This window comes from Cygnus atratus, chromosome 2, assembly GCF_013377495.2.
Source record: "Cygnus atratus isolate AKBS03 ecotype Queensland, Australia chromosome 2, CAtr_DNAZoo_HiC_assembly, whole genome shotgun sequence".
Taxonomy (NCBI): domain Eukaryota; kingdom Metazoa; phylum Chordata; class Aves; order Anseriformes; family Anatidae; genus Cygnus; species Cygnus atratus.
In genome coordinates, this window is record NC_066363.1 from 124,495,586 (window position 1) to 124,513,507 (window position 17,922).

The 17,922-nt window shown below is 35.4% G+C and overlaps 1 protein-coding gene across 21 annotated transcripts in view; it reads left to right on the top strand.

Moving 5' to 3' along the window:
* CSPP1 (centrosome and spindle pole associated protein 1) overlaps positions 1-17,922 on the top strand; it is a 61,322-nt gene that overhangs the window by 20,618 nt on the left and 22,782 nt on the right. For 8 of the 21 annotated variants that reach the window (XM_035563034.2, XM_035563038.2, XM_035563048.2 and 5 more), the window contains 10 exons: positions 3,480-3,581; positions 4,217-4,299; positions 6,065-6,158; positions 7,095-7,152; positions 10,118-10,290; positions 11,106-11,224; positions 12,199-12,277; positions 12,592-12,712; positions 14,521-14,668; positions 17,740-17,892. In XM_035563034.2, coding sequence (XP_035418927.1) covers positions 3,480-3,581; positions 4,217-4,299; positions 6,065-6,158; positions 7,095-7,152; positions 10,118-10,290; positions 11,106-11,224; positions 12,199-12,277; positions 12,592-12,712; positions 14,521-14,668; positions 17,740-17,892 — 1,130 coding nt within the window. The remainder of the gene's footprint in view (positions 1-3,479; positions 3,582-4,216; positions 4,300-6,064; positions 6,159-7,094; positions 7,153-10,117; positions 10,291-11,105; positions 11,225-12,198; positions 12,278-12,591; positions 12,713-14,520; positions 14,669-17,739; positions 17,893-17,922) is intronic. The other 13 variants (XM_035563035.2, XM_035563039.2, XM_035563049.2 and 10 more) reach the window with 3 other exon arrangements.

Sequence of the window (17,922 nt, forward strand, 5' to 3'; positions counted from 1 at the left end):
TTATTCCGTTGCAAGAACAGGTTCCTTTCAAAAGTGGAAGAATTGCGGTCTGAAATAGTAGCAAACTTGAAACAGGCGTGTTTTATACAGCTAAATTCAAATGAAATAAATCAGTAAAGTTTCCTGTAAATAAACTTTAAATATGTGCTTGGAGAGTGTTCGTTTGTTCAGTTCACAGTTTTGGGGCTAGAGTGGTCTTTTTTTTCTTAATTTTTTTATCCTCCTTTATGTTAAGCCTCTTGCCAGAATCATTTTACCGCTGTTTCTTCAGTGAAGGAAACACCAGTGTCTCTCCCTTGTTAGGGACCTAATAACCTAAATAACCACTTCTGCAATTAACACTTCGAGAAAAAAAACAGAAGGCAAATTCTGCCACTCAACAGTGTTAAATACTACGATCGTATTTCATCGTTAATTACTGGTGGACTGGCTAGATGATCTTTTGAGTCATTGTTTACAGGAATAATTTTCTGGATAGTTTTGCAGAGCAGTAACTGGAAAAAACAAGCCCTAAAATGCTCTTCTACTGGAAACGCACTTTCTAAATGGAATGAATCATGCTTCTTTTCCAATTTCAAATGGCAGTAGAGTTACCTCTGTACAAAAATACCTTTCAGCATTCCTTCTCAGTCCTTCTAAAGTGAAAGTAAATAAAACTATAAAGAAAAAAAAACAAGTAAGTATGGGGAAAATGAAATATCTGGAAGTGTTTGGGAGATGCAGGCTAAGTAAATGGCTTATTTCAGCGTTTCAGATGGTATGTTCAAGTGTGCTTCTTAAAAGCCTGTATTTATTCATATAGCATTTCTGAAAAAGACTAGCAAATGGAAGCAGTGGTTAAAGAGATAGCAGGAACAAGATTACCTGTTTCTGCTGAATACAATTTGGAGAGGAGAGAGCAAAATGCAAAAATTGCTCATTCCTGCCAGTGTTATACCATGGGATGGAGCAAAGGAGGTTTTCAGGTGGGGTCTTCTTGTCCAACAACTTTTCAGAATATCAGAATGAAACTGCAGAAGCTTGATTCTGTGCCTAACAAAGGTAGACAAAATGTCCATGTTTTTCAGAAAAAGGCACTTGCTGTTAAACCTGTTAATTAACATGCAATAGGACAACCGTGTGCCTCTGTCTAATGCAATTGGATGTAGAGTCTAATATTTAAATAATGACCAGCTGATAAAGTTTGAGGGCTTACTTTTGTTTCTCAAAGAATGCTTTTTGAACCAAGGGTAGACAATATCAACCTGAATAGAAGTTTACAAGTTCCTGGTTATTCCAAAGAACACTGGTGCTAATAGAAACGTGCGAGACCAATATATCACCAGACAATTCATTGCTGCTTTGGAGAGACCTCTGAAACAGTTTTTGTTTGAGGTTTATTTTAAAATAAAATACACAAGGTAGTCTTATCTTTGTTATTGACAAAGTTTGTGCATCTTATTAAAAGAATTTGCTTAACCATCACCTGAATTGCCTGAACTTAGTTGAATGTAAAATTAAGATTTATTTTTTAGTAGTTAGTTCTTTGCTGTTTTTTTTTAATGGCAAATAACCTTTCATCATTTTTATATTAAATTTATTTTGTAATCCAGTATTTTTTGTCCTTCACAAGGAGTTCCACTTCTTTTATGAACTACGATCGGTCTCTCTTCAAGAAGTAAAAACACATCTTTTAGTTACTGACAGCTTTGCTTCTTAAGCATTAGTATTTTATTTCCACATTTCAGATAGTCAACCTTTTCCAGATCACATTTGATTTATAACACAAACTAAATAAGAAGGAACACTTTATTTGCTGTACTGAAGGTATTTTTTTTAATGGGCTTTATTAATTTGAAGAGGCAGGTGTTTGGCAGGATTTTCCAGAAAGGTTACTTATCTGATGGAGGCATGCGGTCTGTGGTATTTCAGCAAATAGAAATGGTGACAGGAGAGTGAGCAGAAGAGCAAAAGTTTTTTGTTCTAGTCATCTGATTGCTTTACTCTATCCCCAGCACCAGGTCTATCCTATAAACAATGTATGAGAGTTTCTTGATTGAATTGAGTCAACGTGTCTGGGCAAAACAGAGCGGTTTGTCAGAGACCTGCCATGCTGTTTGCTGCTTTTTACAAAAAAAATGACTGAAACCAACCAACCAAAAAACAACACCCATTCCCCCCACCCCAAACAAACAAACAAAAACAGGTTGCCTGTTGAATCCTGGGCTTTGGGTCTTTCCTTCTTCCCTTCTTCCTTTCATCATGCCGTGGACTAGGCTTTGTATTCCCCGGCTGTATTTGTCTTGCGTGACCAGCCTTGTAAGTAACAGACTGATCATTATCGAAAAGATGATCTGGATCATGAAAGAAGACCATGTTATGCCAAGAGGCTTTCATGCTTGCATCCTTTTGCCTCTGATTATTGGCTATTACTTAAATTGCAGAGATGGTCAGAGCTGTGGCTCCTCTTACATGAAAGAATATGATGTTTTTTTTTCTGTTTACCTTGGATTTTTTTTGGTTTGTTTAATAGTAAGTCCCTGGCTTTACCTGGCTTTGGAAAATATATCTTTGTCAGCACCTATTGCTTACTTTTTCATTAAATATCTCTTCTTGCCTCATTTTATCAAGATATCTTGAAGTCCTCATTATAGAGTAATTAATTTCAAAGGTTAGAAAAGCCTGTACATTCAGCTACCCCAGACCTTTTCAGGAAAAGCTCCCTTTTGTTCATACAGTTTTTAGCATCGTTGGATTTATTTGAATTTTCATTTGTATTGCTTTCTTCACATGTAGATGCTTTGAATTTCATCTCCTTAATTTTGGTATTCACCATATTACCTGTCTTTAATCTTGATCAAAAATGACCTCTCTCTTTTAAATAGTATCAGATAGATGGTGAAGGGTAGGCTGTCATTAAAGAAGCTTTTCATATCTGAATCAACTATTTCACCAGGCTTGTGCAATAGTTGTCGGAGGCTTCATTGGCTCATTAAGAGCAAGATCAGTTTCAATCAATGCAGTCTGAATGCCAAAGTGTGTGATCCTGCATCGCTTCCAAGATCTGTTCTAGGGTTGCCACCAGAGATGTGAACTTGGTCACATTTTCGTATAAACAACAAAAATAATAAGGCTTGTCAGGGAAGCTGGCTCTGTAATGAAGAATTAGTATGTTTTTTCAAGGAAAAATGAATTTTACATGGCAAATTCTAGCTATCATGCAGTCAGCTAGCCCTTAAGGTAAGAAGAGGTTTTCTAGGAGCTGTGGTATCCTTTCAGCCTGAAAAGCAGACTTGGGAATCTGAATTTCAGATGGAGGTGCTTTGACAATGCTAGTGAAGTGAAGTATTTCTAGAAATTTTGCATAGTATTTTTGGAACTGGTTCTGTTGTTCCATGTGCAGTCAGGCTGAGGATCCATCTGCAAGAAACTGCAGGACCTTCCATTTTGGTTGGTATGTTTTTAGGCAAGCATGGCTAAATATTGTCTATTTCTTTAAGGCCCAATCTGGATGGAATAGTACGAGATCTACCTGCAGATTATGAAGATGAATTAAAGGAGAGATCACATGTGCAGCAGATTCCAAGAACTGGAAATTTTAGGTCTGGTATACAATGTATTTTTCTGAAAATCACACTACAAAATCATGGTGAAAGGAAAATGTTTATTTACAATCCCTAATATGCTATCCAAAATGGTGAATTCTTTTCCTACAGCTAGTGTAATATAGGACAAGAACGATGCATTTGCTTTGAAAATAGCTATGGAAGATTGCATGCCAGTGTTCTTTTTTGAAATGACAGATCACCTGCTCTCGAACTGAGGTTGAAGTTTTAACTTAATGATTTTTTTTTTTTGTGATAGTAGTTTTAAAATTCCTATTTTAGTTTTCCGGACTTGCAAAATCAAGACATGATCTAAGAGGCAAAAGCAAAATGTGTGTAAAGACCTTATATAAACTCTTGCTTGGCACTGCTTTTGTCTGTCAACACTTTAAGTGCTCGACTGCATCAGTGTTTCTGAGAACTTCAGAAACCACAGGCAAATAAGAACTGTGAGAAATGCTTTTTTTTTCCACAAGGCTTCTTATTTTGCTTGTGATGTTTCTTTGGATTTTAGGAAGGTTCTCTGTCATAAATATATCACATAATGTTGTAAGTACATCTATCGCATTTCAGACAGACTGCAAGTAAATTCTTATGTCTGATCTTTCCATTTTCTTTTTTGTCTTTGCCAGAAATCAGGCACAAATTAGCTCTTCAGCTAATGAACCTTCCAAGTCTGCTCCTGAAATGACATATTCAACAGGCCTCATTCTTGGTATGTATAGAAACCTAAGTAATGACACAGTTATTCTTTCTTTGCATATTTGACTTTTCTTTGGGAATAATTAAAAACCTTGAAAATCTAGCTTTTTCTTCATGATAGTTTTCCCTTATACCAGTAAATAAATACAATTAACATGGAAAAAAAATCAAAAAAGAAAGAAATATTCCTTTTCCCACTTAATGCAATAGGGCTTTCTAATTTTTGAAGAGCCTGAGTTTCTTCTTAGTTATCATTAACAGTACAAGGCCCGTATACCTTCTTTTCTTGATACAAATTATTTTTGATAGTTATTACTTTTTTTTTTTTACTAATAACTAATTTTTTTGATACTAACATCAGTTGCAGAAGTATGGGGAATGGTAGTGTTCACAACTGTGTGCAAGAACAGATGATTCCAATTATCTCTTACTGGTTAAATGTAGCCATTATATTTAGCAGTGAACGTTATTGAGCTTTGTGGAGAGAAGCGTTGCTGGGAAAAAGCATTCGTAGCATAATTCAGAAAATAAGGCAAGAGTAAGAAAACTAGTTCTTCAGATGCAAGCCTTTGAATGCAAGCTAGATTTGAGTTGATGGGAAAATTGGCTAACAGGTGTCAGGTGCACTTTATTTTTACGATTGAACATAGCTGATCTTCAGTGCTATGCGTGGCAGGACAGTTTTCTGTTTGAAGGTAGCATTAAAACAATGGTGGTATAACTGTCAGTCTCCCTGATCTGTTCATAGCCATCTCACTGTAGTAACCTGAGTACACAAAGGTATGAATTAGTCTTCCTTGTAGTCTTTGTTAGAAAAAGAATATTATGTTTTATAAAGATTTTATTTTTTTTGAAGTTAGAATTGATTTCAGACCCCAAAAATCACAAGCCATGAGGTTATCTTACCTATTTTGGTTGCTTTACAATCCTGACATAATAACTGAAAAAAAAAAATCAGACAGTCATGAATCATGTAGGTGCTTTTTTCCTTTTTTTTTTTTTTCTTTCTTTCTCCTACTTTGCAGCCTACTTCACTTTATTGCTCAGGTTTACTTGACTTGAAATCCACAGTGACTGTGTGTATGAAAATATGTCAAGAGTCCGTTGTGTCTGATGGTCATACAAGTGGTGTTTTTTTGTTTGTTTGTTTATTTTTAATAGAAAACTCCACGTATGCTGTGGGGGGAACTACCAAAAATTGTAAGGGCTTTTTTGGGTTCCTCAAAATCCATGTGAGATGTGATCACCGTTTGCTTTTACATACGCTTATCAGCCAATACTTTTCTAATTTCTAGTAGTCATGGAAACTGTCTGAAAAGTGGAGCACTTTGCTTTCCTCCCTGTGGGTTTGACTATCTTTAGTTTTACCTTTCATTTTTATCCAGAGCAGTGCTTCGTAATTTTGGAGTGCTGTATCTTCCTTAGTTGAGCATTAGAGAGAAAAAAGCAAAACCAAAAAAACAAACAAAACAAAACAAAACAAAAACTTTTTTCATTGTTGTATCAGATAGCTTTGAAATTTGTAGCTTTTTGACTGTACAAAACCAGGCAAACTAGAAGAGTAATGATGAAAATCATAGTAGCTCTGATTGTCATACTCCAAACAAACTTCAGTATTAAAACTTTTTTTTTTAATCAGTAAAGATAGTGTTCTTATGCACGTTCTCTGATTGTATACTCTGCTTTTATGCTTTGACTTGACTGAAATGCAGTGTTTTTGTCCAGTACCTTTGTGTATTTTGTGGAGCATTTACACATTGTATGACTGTTTCCATTAGGTGGTCAGGACCTAGAGCTTCTCCAAAGGAAAAAAGAGAAATACAGACAAGAACTAATTGAACAGATGGCTGAGCAACAGCGAAATAAGAGACGGTAAGGGAAAGTTACTATATATTTTTTTAAAGAATAATAGCTGAACTTTAAAGGAATTTCATATGGAATATGGTAAGAATAATTTTCATAAATAAGGAATTTTAGCTAGCTAGCTAATACCACACCTAATTAAGCTAGTTGGCATGAGAGCTTTAGTTTTTAATAAAAAAAAAAAAAAAACAAAAACACCAGCTTTCAGTGAAACAAATAAAAAAATTGATTTTTTGTTTTAAAAATTGATTTTCAGTTTCTTAGGGATAAAGAAGCTCTAGGTGGATGTATCTTTCTTGGTGGCAGAAAAGTGTGTAATTACTTTGCAAAGTTGAAAACGATTCTTCATTTCCCTTTCCAGTTTAGGAAAGGAACCTTTTGCTTTCAAAGTACTTGATTTATGCAGAATAATAAAATAAAATTTCTTACTTACGTATTAGTAGCTGCTTGCTGAATGATAATAGATACACGTACAAACACACAGTTATATTAATGAGAGGATAATGAATTAAAGTTACTCTTGACAGCTTCGCTGTGATTGAAAGCTACACATGCTGAACAAGCTTGAGGCTTGAAATTAAAATATAGTAATTATTGTTATACTTATGAATAATTTGAATATGTTTATTATAAACTGTATATCACTGTAATGTGAATAAAATAAATTTTTAAGAAATAATGTGAAAGATTGTAGTAAAAAAACAATGTGTTTTTTCCTTTTTTGGTAGTTGGAATTTTATTAGGTGGAATAAATGATAGCTGAATATTTCCTGAGTTCTGTTTCCTTACAAAGGATATACAGTATCCTTATTCCCAGACTCCAGAAGAAGTCAAGTAGAAGCATGTCTTGTTACTCTGTATTTCCAGAGTTTTGAGGTCAATGATTTGAAAAAATGAGTATGGTTTACTGCTTTCTGATGTGATTTTTTTTTTTCACAAAAACAGTGAGAAGGAACTTGAGCTCTCAGTTGCTGCTTCTGGAGCTCTAGACCCAGAAAAGAAGGTGAGGAGTTTGGATTTTTTTCTTCCACTTATATAGACTTTTTTCTTATTATATGTACATTATGGTTGTCGATTCACAAAACTATAGGGCTTTTATAGAATGATAAACGTGTCTCTTTTTTTCTAATAGGGCATTAGGATAGAATAAAACTCAGGCCAAGGATGATAAGACTGTCCTCACTGCACATACTTTCAGCTTAAGAGGAAAGTATGTTCAAGAAAGTTTTAAAACATTTTCTTTTTTCTCTTTGACCAAGTGTTCTGTGAAAGCACTAGATGTCATGGAAAAGATATTTGGTGTGCAGTGGTAGCCTGTACATGCACACAATAGTGAGCCTTCTAGGGGAATGTAAAGTTTGCTGCTGAAAGTTTTTCTCTGTATACTTTTTTATTTTTCAATTAAAAAAAAATCCAGTTGTTTCGCAGCTGATTTGAACTCAGTGATGATTTTTTTATATTTCAAAATTGTATTTTTTTTAAACCATCAAATGTAAAAAGCAAGATATTTAATGTTGTGTTACTTGTAAGAGTTAATGCAGTTACTGTCTCCACTTCCTTATTAAGGTGATTATTGTACCAAGAATTTTGACTATCACATATGTAGGAGTAAGATTGTTGGTGCTAGCAGCATTAATAGCAGTCTGATTGTCACATAACTAGTATGATTTGCATGTGTGCGTTTATTGAAGTGACCAAGGCCAATGCATCTTGGGAACAGTAGATATATGCTGTTGAACATGAAGGACAGATAATTTTCTCAAGCAAGAACAAAGTAGTTAATGACTTAACTGGTTACTAGTTTAAATTATCAATGGTGCTGTTTTTTGAGGGAGACTACAAAACAGAAGGAAACTTGAGCTACTTTTGGAGAGTTCAGCAGACGTGAAAGGAGCGCTCATTTTCTAGAAGATGAAGATGAATGAATTGCTGAAACTTACTATCAACAAAGCAGTCAGCATTTGAGGCAGGGGGCTGGAAATGCATGTAGATAAGCAACTAAGCTGAATCAATTTCAGCTTCTAAAGTGAAAGAGCGTGGTCAAGTGGTCTAGCTGCATGTTCCTGCCCTCTCTACCTAAGGCATCGTGGCGTGTGTTTGATCCCTTCCTGTGAACCAATTTGGCTTGGTTAGCTGGCAAGTCTGAATCTTTTTTGTTGTTTATTAGCTTAGAGCTAACCATGGATTCAGATGGTGAAAAGGAGAGGAATGGAGTATGTGGTTGGGAGCAAGACAGAAAAAGAGGAAAAACTGAGCAGAGGATGCTGGTGCTTTCGGCTGCAGCACGCTGTAGTCAGCGTTAAGCAGTCTTGTCTGATCAGACCTGAACAGCCAGAAGCACGCTGTGATGAAGCATTCCACGTACTGCATCTTGCTCAGAGACTGAAAAGTGCTTATTGTATGAGCAAAATTATATCCACAGCAAGTCCAGGACATGTATATTTAAAACCATTAATTTGGCTGAAAGCCTTCAATTAAGTAGAATTGCTGCATTCATTAAGCAACAGTCACTGCTAGCTTCAAATTGCTTCTTGGGGAGAGATTCTAATTAGGTGGATTTCTTGATTAATTACAGGTTGGTTAAATAGCAATGCCTGTTTCAGAGTATGTAGAAGTAGACTGTTGTATATACCGCTTGTTTAAAAGAAAACAATCCCCAGGATGAACCTACTGCCATAGTTACATCTTTAATTAGCCACAGAGCTGAAATCTGGGGCACTTTGGGAACAGTTGACATTAAGCTTGTTAGTAAGAAAGACTGTTTTAAATGTTCTCCTGCTTGAGATACTGGATTTGAAAAGATAAATTGAAAGACAAAAGTCTGTAGACTTCTAAATAATTTTAAATCACTGTAGCTCATATGCTATCAAATTTCATACTCACTTCTAGAAATTTGAAGTTAAATGTTATAAACGAATACTAATGTCTAGTAGATTTTGTGATTTTTTTTTATCTTAATGCTGTAGTTCATGATTGGTGAGTACTAACTGCCTTGTACATATACTGTCTTGCAGCTAAGTGATGAGGAGGTAAACATTTAATATTTTGCTGAAATACTTTAGGGTATACAGTTTGCTGTTAGATATTAAATATTTAGTTGGTGCTGGTATCACTGTCTCTGCATGCATGTTAGTTGAAGCACTGCAATGTTAGGACTGGTAAATTCAGAAGCATAATCTGGTTTTATTTATATGGTGTATAGTTGCGGGGTTTTTTTTTTGGTCTTATATTGGGTCATTTAAACAAACATTAGAATATTTATGCATAGAAGCTGGTGTAAGGGCTTTCTGGGTGTGATAGGATAGCTCTGAAACTAACTGATTTGCATGCCTTTGCATTACTTGCATGTTGCCTTTGACTAGTTTCTGAGGCTTCCAGTTATCAATAAACATTTGATACTTTATTTAAAAAAATAAAATAAAATTTTGTCATGTTTGTCCTTGAAAAAATCTAATAGAATCAAAGGAACCTGAAAAATAATGGTATTGAAAGGAAATGTTTATTGGAAAAAGTCTCAGTGTGTGTTCGTCTTTACTCTTACTGATGATGAGCTGTTTCAGTAGGGGGAGGGCATTTCATAAACTTTTCCTGTGCATAATATGAAAATATTGTCAGTGTAGGAACCTGTCAGCTGTAGATAACCTGTGCTACAGCCAACTGAGTAAATACTTTAATACTTTTATTTTCTTTTTCCCCCTGGATAATAACCAGGACCATATACTTCGTAAAACTTGCCATGGAGGTTTTTTTTGTTTTGTTTTGTTTTTTTAACTGTGATAAACATGCTAGATTTCCTTGTAGTAGTAGCTTTCCAGTAGTTCCCTGGGAAGGGAAAAAAAAAAACAACACAAAAAAGCAGTTACTAAAAATTTGAACAGGTAATTGAGAACTAGTAGAATATTTAATGCAACCGAAATGGAGGTTCATAACGAGTTAACTGCTTTTTTCTTCTTTTTTTTCTCCTTCAGCCGAATAGATTGAGGCAGTTTGGCTTGACAGCAAGAGCTTCTGAAGAGAAAGTGCCACCTGAAAGGCCCAGGGTTGCTTTCCAAACTCCTGTGTCCATGCCTTCTGTCTCTCCAGTGAATGAAGACTTTCACCGAGGGCTAGCCAGCACCCTTGGTGAAATGGCAGCTCCCAGGTGCTTCCTAATGTCTAATCTCAACCTCCCCTCTATTAGTTTAAAACCATTCCCCCTTGTCCTATCACTACACCCCCTGACAAAGAGTCCCTCCCCAGCTTTCCTGCAGGCCCCCTTTAGGTACAGGAAGGCCGCTGTAAGGTCTCCCTGGAGCCTTCTCTTCTCCAGGCTGAACATACTTGAATACAGCTCTCTTAGTCGATGTTTGTGTAGAAGAAGAGTTTTACTGTAGAAATAATGTCTATACCTAGGATGTTGAACTGTGTTGTGAGGGTGCTTAAGCACGTGCCCAGTGGTGTCTGTATTGTTAGGTGGCTGCTCTGGCATGAGTTTGGACCGTACCAGTTTGAGGTCTCCCAGGGCTAAGTTCAGGAATTCAGGGTAGACCATGACAGCTTCCCTTTGATGTTGTGGCTGAGACTAAACCATTTTGGGAGACAGAGCTTTAGCCATGTGGCTAAAGCTGTGCTGTGCCACTTGCCCTCTAATCAGAGACCAGTCCTTGCCTTGTTTTATTTACTGTTACAGATGTAACCAGCTAAGTGTCATCAACTGAACCAGTTAAAGAAAGTGTTCTTGTTTTATGCTCTTTAGATCTCTGGAATAGCATGGGTTCATGTACTACTCCGTAAAGGAAGGTTAACCCCTTATTGAGGTTTATTGTGTCTTATTCCTGCATGGCACTAATGTTAGAGAGGTCTTGGACTGATCTAAATCTAGAATTTTTGCGTAGTGAATTCTTTTTTTTTTCTTTGAATGATCTTTTTTTTTTTCAGTTGTACAACAAAATAGAAATTGTTCCTTTTTTCTTTAAGGCTTGCACCTATACCACCACCTCCACCACCAGTTTTGACAGACAACTATAGAACACCTTATGATGATGCTTATTACTTTTATGGGGCTAGAAATCCTTTGGATCCCAATCTTGCATATTGTAAGTTGATGATTTTAGGTGAATTTGTTGTTAGCAATTCAGATGACTGCTTTTAATCTGTTTGAACGATGAATAATATAAACTAGTAACAACTACTTATACCCAATTCAAAGTTGTGTATTGGTACCTTCATAGAAACCTTAAAATGCAGGACAAAGAAAACTTGCAACAATATTTTTTTATGGATTTATGTGAATGAGATTTGCATCAGTTGGTGATATTAAAGAATGCTAGAGAAATAAAAGCAAAATTTTTTTTCTTGTTCTGCCCTCCCACCTCCTGTAAGATTTTTGAAGTTCCAAAGAAAAGGTAAAATAGGAGCTGTAATCTTTAACAGAAGCTTTTTTTAGCGTTGTTATCAATATAACTTTTAGTGTAAAATGGCTTACAGTTTAGAGTATTAAACAAACTAGTACTTAAAATTCACATACAGGATCAATTTGACCTCAAGGTTGTTGTCACAAAGTAAGATTTCAAAGCATGAAATTGTTTTAGAGATGCATCTCATATTATCTTGAACGTAAGCAGTACAGTAATTTCAAGCCTTGCTGTGGCAGGGTGCTGTCATTCCGATTTCACTATGAGTACAGGTGTCAAATACGCTGTAGTGTACAGTGCAGTGTGGTTCTCCTCACGGTACAGGATGCATTTGGAAAGCACGAGGTCAAAAGCTGTGTTAAATTAGTTAGTTCTTTTTGTTAGTTCATTGTAAATTATGCTAATGAAAACACGTGTAAATTTACAAATTTAAGGGGTTTAGTTGATTTTAAAAGTAAGAAATGGAGTTGTACCTTTGCATTGTTTTTCTTTCTTTAGGGGCATTAAGCTTTTAGCTATGTTCGATGCAAAAGTTCAAAGTCCTTGTGGTAATCATGCAGTCGGTCTGAGCACTGAGAGCTGTGCTTTTAAGTAATAGCAAATATTTATTTTTAAGCATCCAAAACTAAAAATAGTACTTTATTTTTATTGCGCAGATGGTACAGGTATGATGGGAATGCAACCCACACCTAACCTGGATCCTTCTTTAGTCCAAGCCCCAGTAGAGCAATCTGTGTAAGTATTATGTGTATTCATATTCTTTGTTTGTATTTGTCTGTATTGGTATGCTTCTCATGTTGGGAGTATTTTGCTAACAAGGTATATGCCTTTCAATTAAAGCATGTTAAAGACAACTCTTCAAAATTCTAATTAAGTCTTATCTAAACAGTAATTCAGTGATCTCCTCTGTTTTGTATGGATTTATGAAAATGTTTGAGACTATAAACTGCCAGGCTGTGGAAAACAAGATGTTACGTATTTCAGGCAGGGAATTTTTTCCTTTTGACCCTATGATGTTTTCCTTTTACACGTGTGGTTTTCTAATTTAGAAGTAACATTGGACAGAGGAATACAGGAGACAGACAAAGAAGCAGAGGAGTATTTTCTGAAGAAAAATCAAAGCCTTCCAAAGAGGCAACGTTATCTTACCAACAAGAATTGCAACAGCAGGTACTGAGTAATAAAGCTTCTGATATTTTCTTCTTGTTAACGATATAGTGGTTGTAACTGTTATACGGTCTCATTTCATATTCATTCCATACATATTCATTTAATTTACAAGTAAAAAGGTTTCTTAACTCTCCCTTCCTTTGTTGTTTACTTTCTCCCGGTCCTCTGACCTTTCTTTAGCTCATTTTAGATCTTCAGTTGAACAGCAATCTCTTCAAGCTTATTGCCTCTTCAAGAGGCAGAGAAAATGCAAAGACTAAGAGCAAACAGATTAGTTCCAGACATCAAATTTCATATAATTGTTTTCATAAACATAAGAAGGTGCAGCTTAAATGCAATAAATTGTTTTGCTCTGATATTTTCATTGAAAGATTGCTTTCAAGCATTATTGCTTTAATAATTAAGAGCACTCTATTTTCAGTAAGTTCTTCATGATGATTTGGTTACTAATTCAAATGCCTTGGTTTTAGTGAGTTTGTATGTGATGTCTCATCTCTTTTCAACTTCCTTTTTGATAGACTAGACAAATTTGAGTTTCATGTCTTCCAGTAGAAATCCTAGTCCTCTGCTCATTTTAGTGGCATTTTGTTGCTGCACCTACATTTATAAAATGTATTTGACCATGATAGGACGCGTTTCAGAAGAGATTTTGCTAGAACCCAATTCAGTGGCACTAATGTTTCCTATTGATTCTTTGCTTTTCTTCAGTGGAGGTAAATAATTGCTATAAAAATGTTATAGTTTTAATTATGATTGTGTATAGGGATCAAGTAGAGGCTGCCAGTCAAGGCCAAATTAAGAATAAAATAAACATTTAGGAATAGTGTTTGATACTGCACTTGTCTTTATGCTTCTCTGAAGGTATTTTCTCACTATAGTCTTAAGAAATAAATTCTATTTTGCCATGTGAGGGACTGCACAACTCGACATGAAGTTCTAATAAACCTGGCACAATACACCCTTTCAAAGCTATTATGCTGCTTATCGTTGTAAGTGAACAGAATGTTCAGAACCTTTTTTTTCCCCTATGGGCAAACCTGACTTACCATTTTTGGAAACAGTCTGCAGGACTAGACGGGTCTTTGTTTTGACTCACTGCATTTCTTATGAAATTGTTTGACTATGAGATAAAAGGAAACATTTATTGCACAGAAGGAACAAACTGAAGAAAATACGTTAACGTATTTCAGCAACAGAAATAGTAGCTAATGTTTCAAAAGCTTTGAATAGAAGTTTGACTTTTTTTAACAGCTGTTCGTGTTATAAATGCTATATGAAATAAGGAGATCTAGTTACGTACATTTAACCTGTTGAAAAAAAGGAGCAAACCATACGAGCAGTTATACATTATGTATTACTGCACAAAAATATTTAATGAGTAGTTACAGAATTGTATCGCATTCTCTTAAAGCATTTATGGGTAAAAGACTTTGTCCCATCTCTAATCTAAGTTTAGGCTAAACAAAATCAGGTTGAGAGAATCAAGTGCCGTAATGCCGTGGAGCTTTGCCTGTTTAAATTTTAGGCAGTACAGCCTTCTGTACTGCAAGATCCAAGGATATGGGACTTTTGATCTACTGGAAGTGTCAGACATGAATATTTGGAAGTCTTATAATGTGTATTTCTGTACATGCACGTTGTGACACCAGTATTCAGTGCTCTGTCTGTAGTAAAGGCAATGAAATGTTTGTGATTTACTAGATACAGATGGCATAACAATAGCACTCAGCTTGCTCTGTTAACATGTTATTAAAATTATACTTCATGTGATATTTTTATGCAACTGACTTCGGACTGTTTCTTCTTAGATAAGAGAGAGAGAGGAAAGACGCAGACAAGAGAGAGAAGAGAAGGAACGCTACGAAGCCAAGTTAGAAGCAGAAATGAGGAATTACAATCCCTGGGGAAAAGGTGGTGGTGGCGCTCCTCTCAGAGATGCAAAAGGAAATCTGATAAGTATGTTTGCCAAAATTGTGGGTTGTCTTTTAAAGATTTTTTTTTCTTGCTCCTGTAAAGGCTCTATTCAGATATGTTTCCTTGTTTTGTAACACTGATAGCACTTTATTGACAAATAGAAATACTTGTTTTAAGCAGATGTACTCTGAGAATATTTAAGTAATTATTTTGGTTTCAGAAGAATCATTCAAAGGGCACAATTAAAAAAAAAAGCAACAACAACAACAAACAAAAGCTGGAAACAGGATAACGTCAACTATAAATGAAGTAAAAATGCACTAGTAAAGGGAGAGGGAAGAAAAGAAGCTGTTAAAATCATCTGCAATACAAATATGCTGAAGACTGTTGTGAAGACATTTATGTAAACATTTTCCAGGAACAGTTTATTTTTTTTAATTTTATTAGTTTAAAAACACTTCTAGTCTTAGAAAGTTCTACTTGTGACATGGAAAATGGAAACATATTTGAATAAATATATAAAGCTAAGTGGAATATTTAAATCTCCCCAAGTAACACTGCTGGCAAATGAGTGTTTAAATAGCAATCAGTCAGCAGTAATGTTTTTAAGCTTTATTTCTTTCCAAGTGCTTTATAGAAGATGGGAGTAGTGAGCTGGGAGATAGATAAACAACTTGCCCAGATTATAGCTATCTCTCCAGTAAGTTGGAGGTAGATGTAAGATTAAAACTCAAATTCCTGATTCTGGGTCCTGGATTTAGGCCCTGTATTATGCAAAACGTTCTCGTATTTGAAGATGTACAGTTTCATTGCTGTAGTGGACCCTGTGGCAGTATTTTTTGTATAAATAAAAATAGTACGCTGTAGGCATAATTAGATTTATATCTCTCAAAATAAAAGTATTAACGTTAAATTCCCTTAAGTGCCACAGATTCTGTTTTGTTGAACACTCTGTCTCCCACACAGTCCACAGAACAGTTTTGGAAATCCCATTAATGGCGGCTGCTTCTTTTCAGCTGAGTGAAGGATATTTGCATGTTCACATTTGATCGTGTGACTTGAGGACCTATACTGCATCTCAGTAGCCGAGTATTTCTCTCTTATTGGCCTGTTATAGCTCTTTTCTTGCCTTCAGCGTCTTGTCACGAAGACAGCTATACTGGCTCTTTCACAGCGATTGAGATGAATTCGTTTGAGACTTACCATGATATATGGGACTGAATGTAGGCTTCCCATGGGTGAATTTTAATGCCATGTTAATTCTTCATCAGATAAAATATGATTTGAGTGTTACACATTCAGTTTCCTTCATGATTCAGTGGTTTATTCAAGGGCTAACAGTTGTTAGAGTACACGGAAACTGTAAGCCAAATGGACTTGAAGCTTTTTGCTCCTCCTCTTCCTACCTTCAGAAATCTAAATGTTTCCAATTAATCTGCAAAATAAGAATACTCAGTGAATTAGCCAGAGGAAGTTAAATGGGGTCTCCAAGACGGGCATTTCTCATGCCTATTTAGGGTGTAATATCAATCAGTTTCCTTCTGTGGAAAGCTTAATAGGTTAGTAGAAGCAGTAGTAGTCCAAAACAAATAAAAGCAGTAACTTTTAAAGTCAGTGAAACTTAGAGCTTTGTAACTGTTGATTTCTAGCGTTTCTAGTGTTCTAGGCTTTTAAAACATGATCTCTGGTAATAAATTATAAGAATTTTCAATGCATGGAACACTTACTGGATAATAGTTCATATATATAAAATTAGTTTCAGTTTTATGATACCCTAGTGGCAAGTGGTTAAATTCACAGAGTAGTTTAAAAGTCAGAGGGGGATAATGTTCAAAGGCTTTGTGATTAAAATAAAATAAATAAAAAAAAGGCCAAATAGTAATTTTAGAAACTTGGGTTTAGGGTGCTGGCTTGTGTTTATCCCCAGAGCTGATAGAGGTGTTGACACTGCCTCTTTAAGCGCTGTATTTGAGTGTCTGTCTTCCTTCTCTATGTTTTATGATAGTGTGAGTAGAGTGGGGCAGAGGAAAAGATGGGTGACTTATATTAGCCTAAAGTGTGTACATGCCTCCTGAGAAACTCATCTCTGTTTGTAAATGAAGAACCAAGAGAAAGAAGTTTCTCAAACTGTTTTCCCAAATTATATACATAAAGCTATTTTTCCCACCATACTTTAGCAACTTGATGGATAAGCTATGAGTCGAATGTCGTCAAATGTAACGTGCTGTTTCTCCCAGGTCTCTATTTCATGCAGTGTGACTTATCTTTTATCTTCCCCAAAATAGCTTTTGAGACTCTGATGCAAAAGCTGCTTTACAGAGAGAGATGTAATTTAAAGGTTTTGGAATCTGTGTTTAAATGACTACAGTAATTCGCGTTTATCATAAACGCTATATAAAAAGATAATTTGAAAACTGCATATTAGTTTTTTTTTTTTGTTTCTTTTTTTTGAAAATGGGCCTTTTAAGTGCAGTATAATGAATATTTCAAGGTGAAATTAACATCTTTGATTGGGATTTTTATGGTACAATTTTGATGTAAATTTTGATGGAAAAGTGTTTTAAAAAAATGTTGGATGACATTATTTTGCTTATGTACAGACACCTACACCTGGACTTTTGCGGAATACATGAAGATCAAAACATACCTTAATGGTTTATTGTGGTTATTGCCCTTAACAGAAATCAAATGCAGTAGAGATTCAGTACTTAAATGCCAATACTAACCTGAAAAGTATTTTACAGCTCTAAGGAAATAGAAGGGGGTGGTTTCTAAATACATACTTGTCAACACAGGCTTGTCAGTCGTCTTTGTCTTTTTGCTCGTTGTCTTTCCATTTCATAGCTTTTGTTGGGGTGGAGGTTTGCTGCGAAGAATCATTCCTGGCAAAAGAAAGCCAACAAAATAAATACCTCAATCAGTGAATTGTTGACAACTAATATTTAACCTACAGCATATATATACTTGCCTTTGCTTAAACTATTTGTTCCTGTAGTTGCTGTGTCCACAAATGGTGGAGCTGCTGAAACAGACCTGTATTTTGGGGAATCTATGGTGAATATGCCTTTTATGAGAACAAAATGCTACAAACAGTTATTTCCCCTTTCCTTTAGCTGACTTGAATATGATGCACAAGCAAAACGAAGATGCGTATCATAATCCAGAGGCGAGACTATACGAAGATAAAAGGGCTATTGTATCTGTTGACCTAAGTTTGACCTCCCCAAGACCTGAGAACGCAGAAGCATCTACAAATAAAATAGCAGGTTTTTAAGAACGCTATTACAGCTCTAATT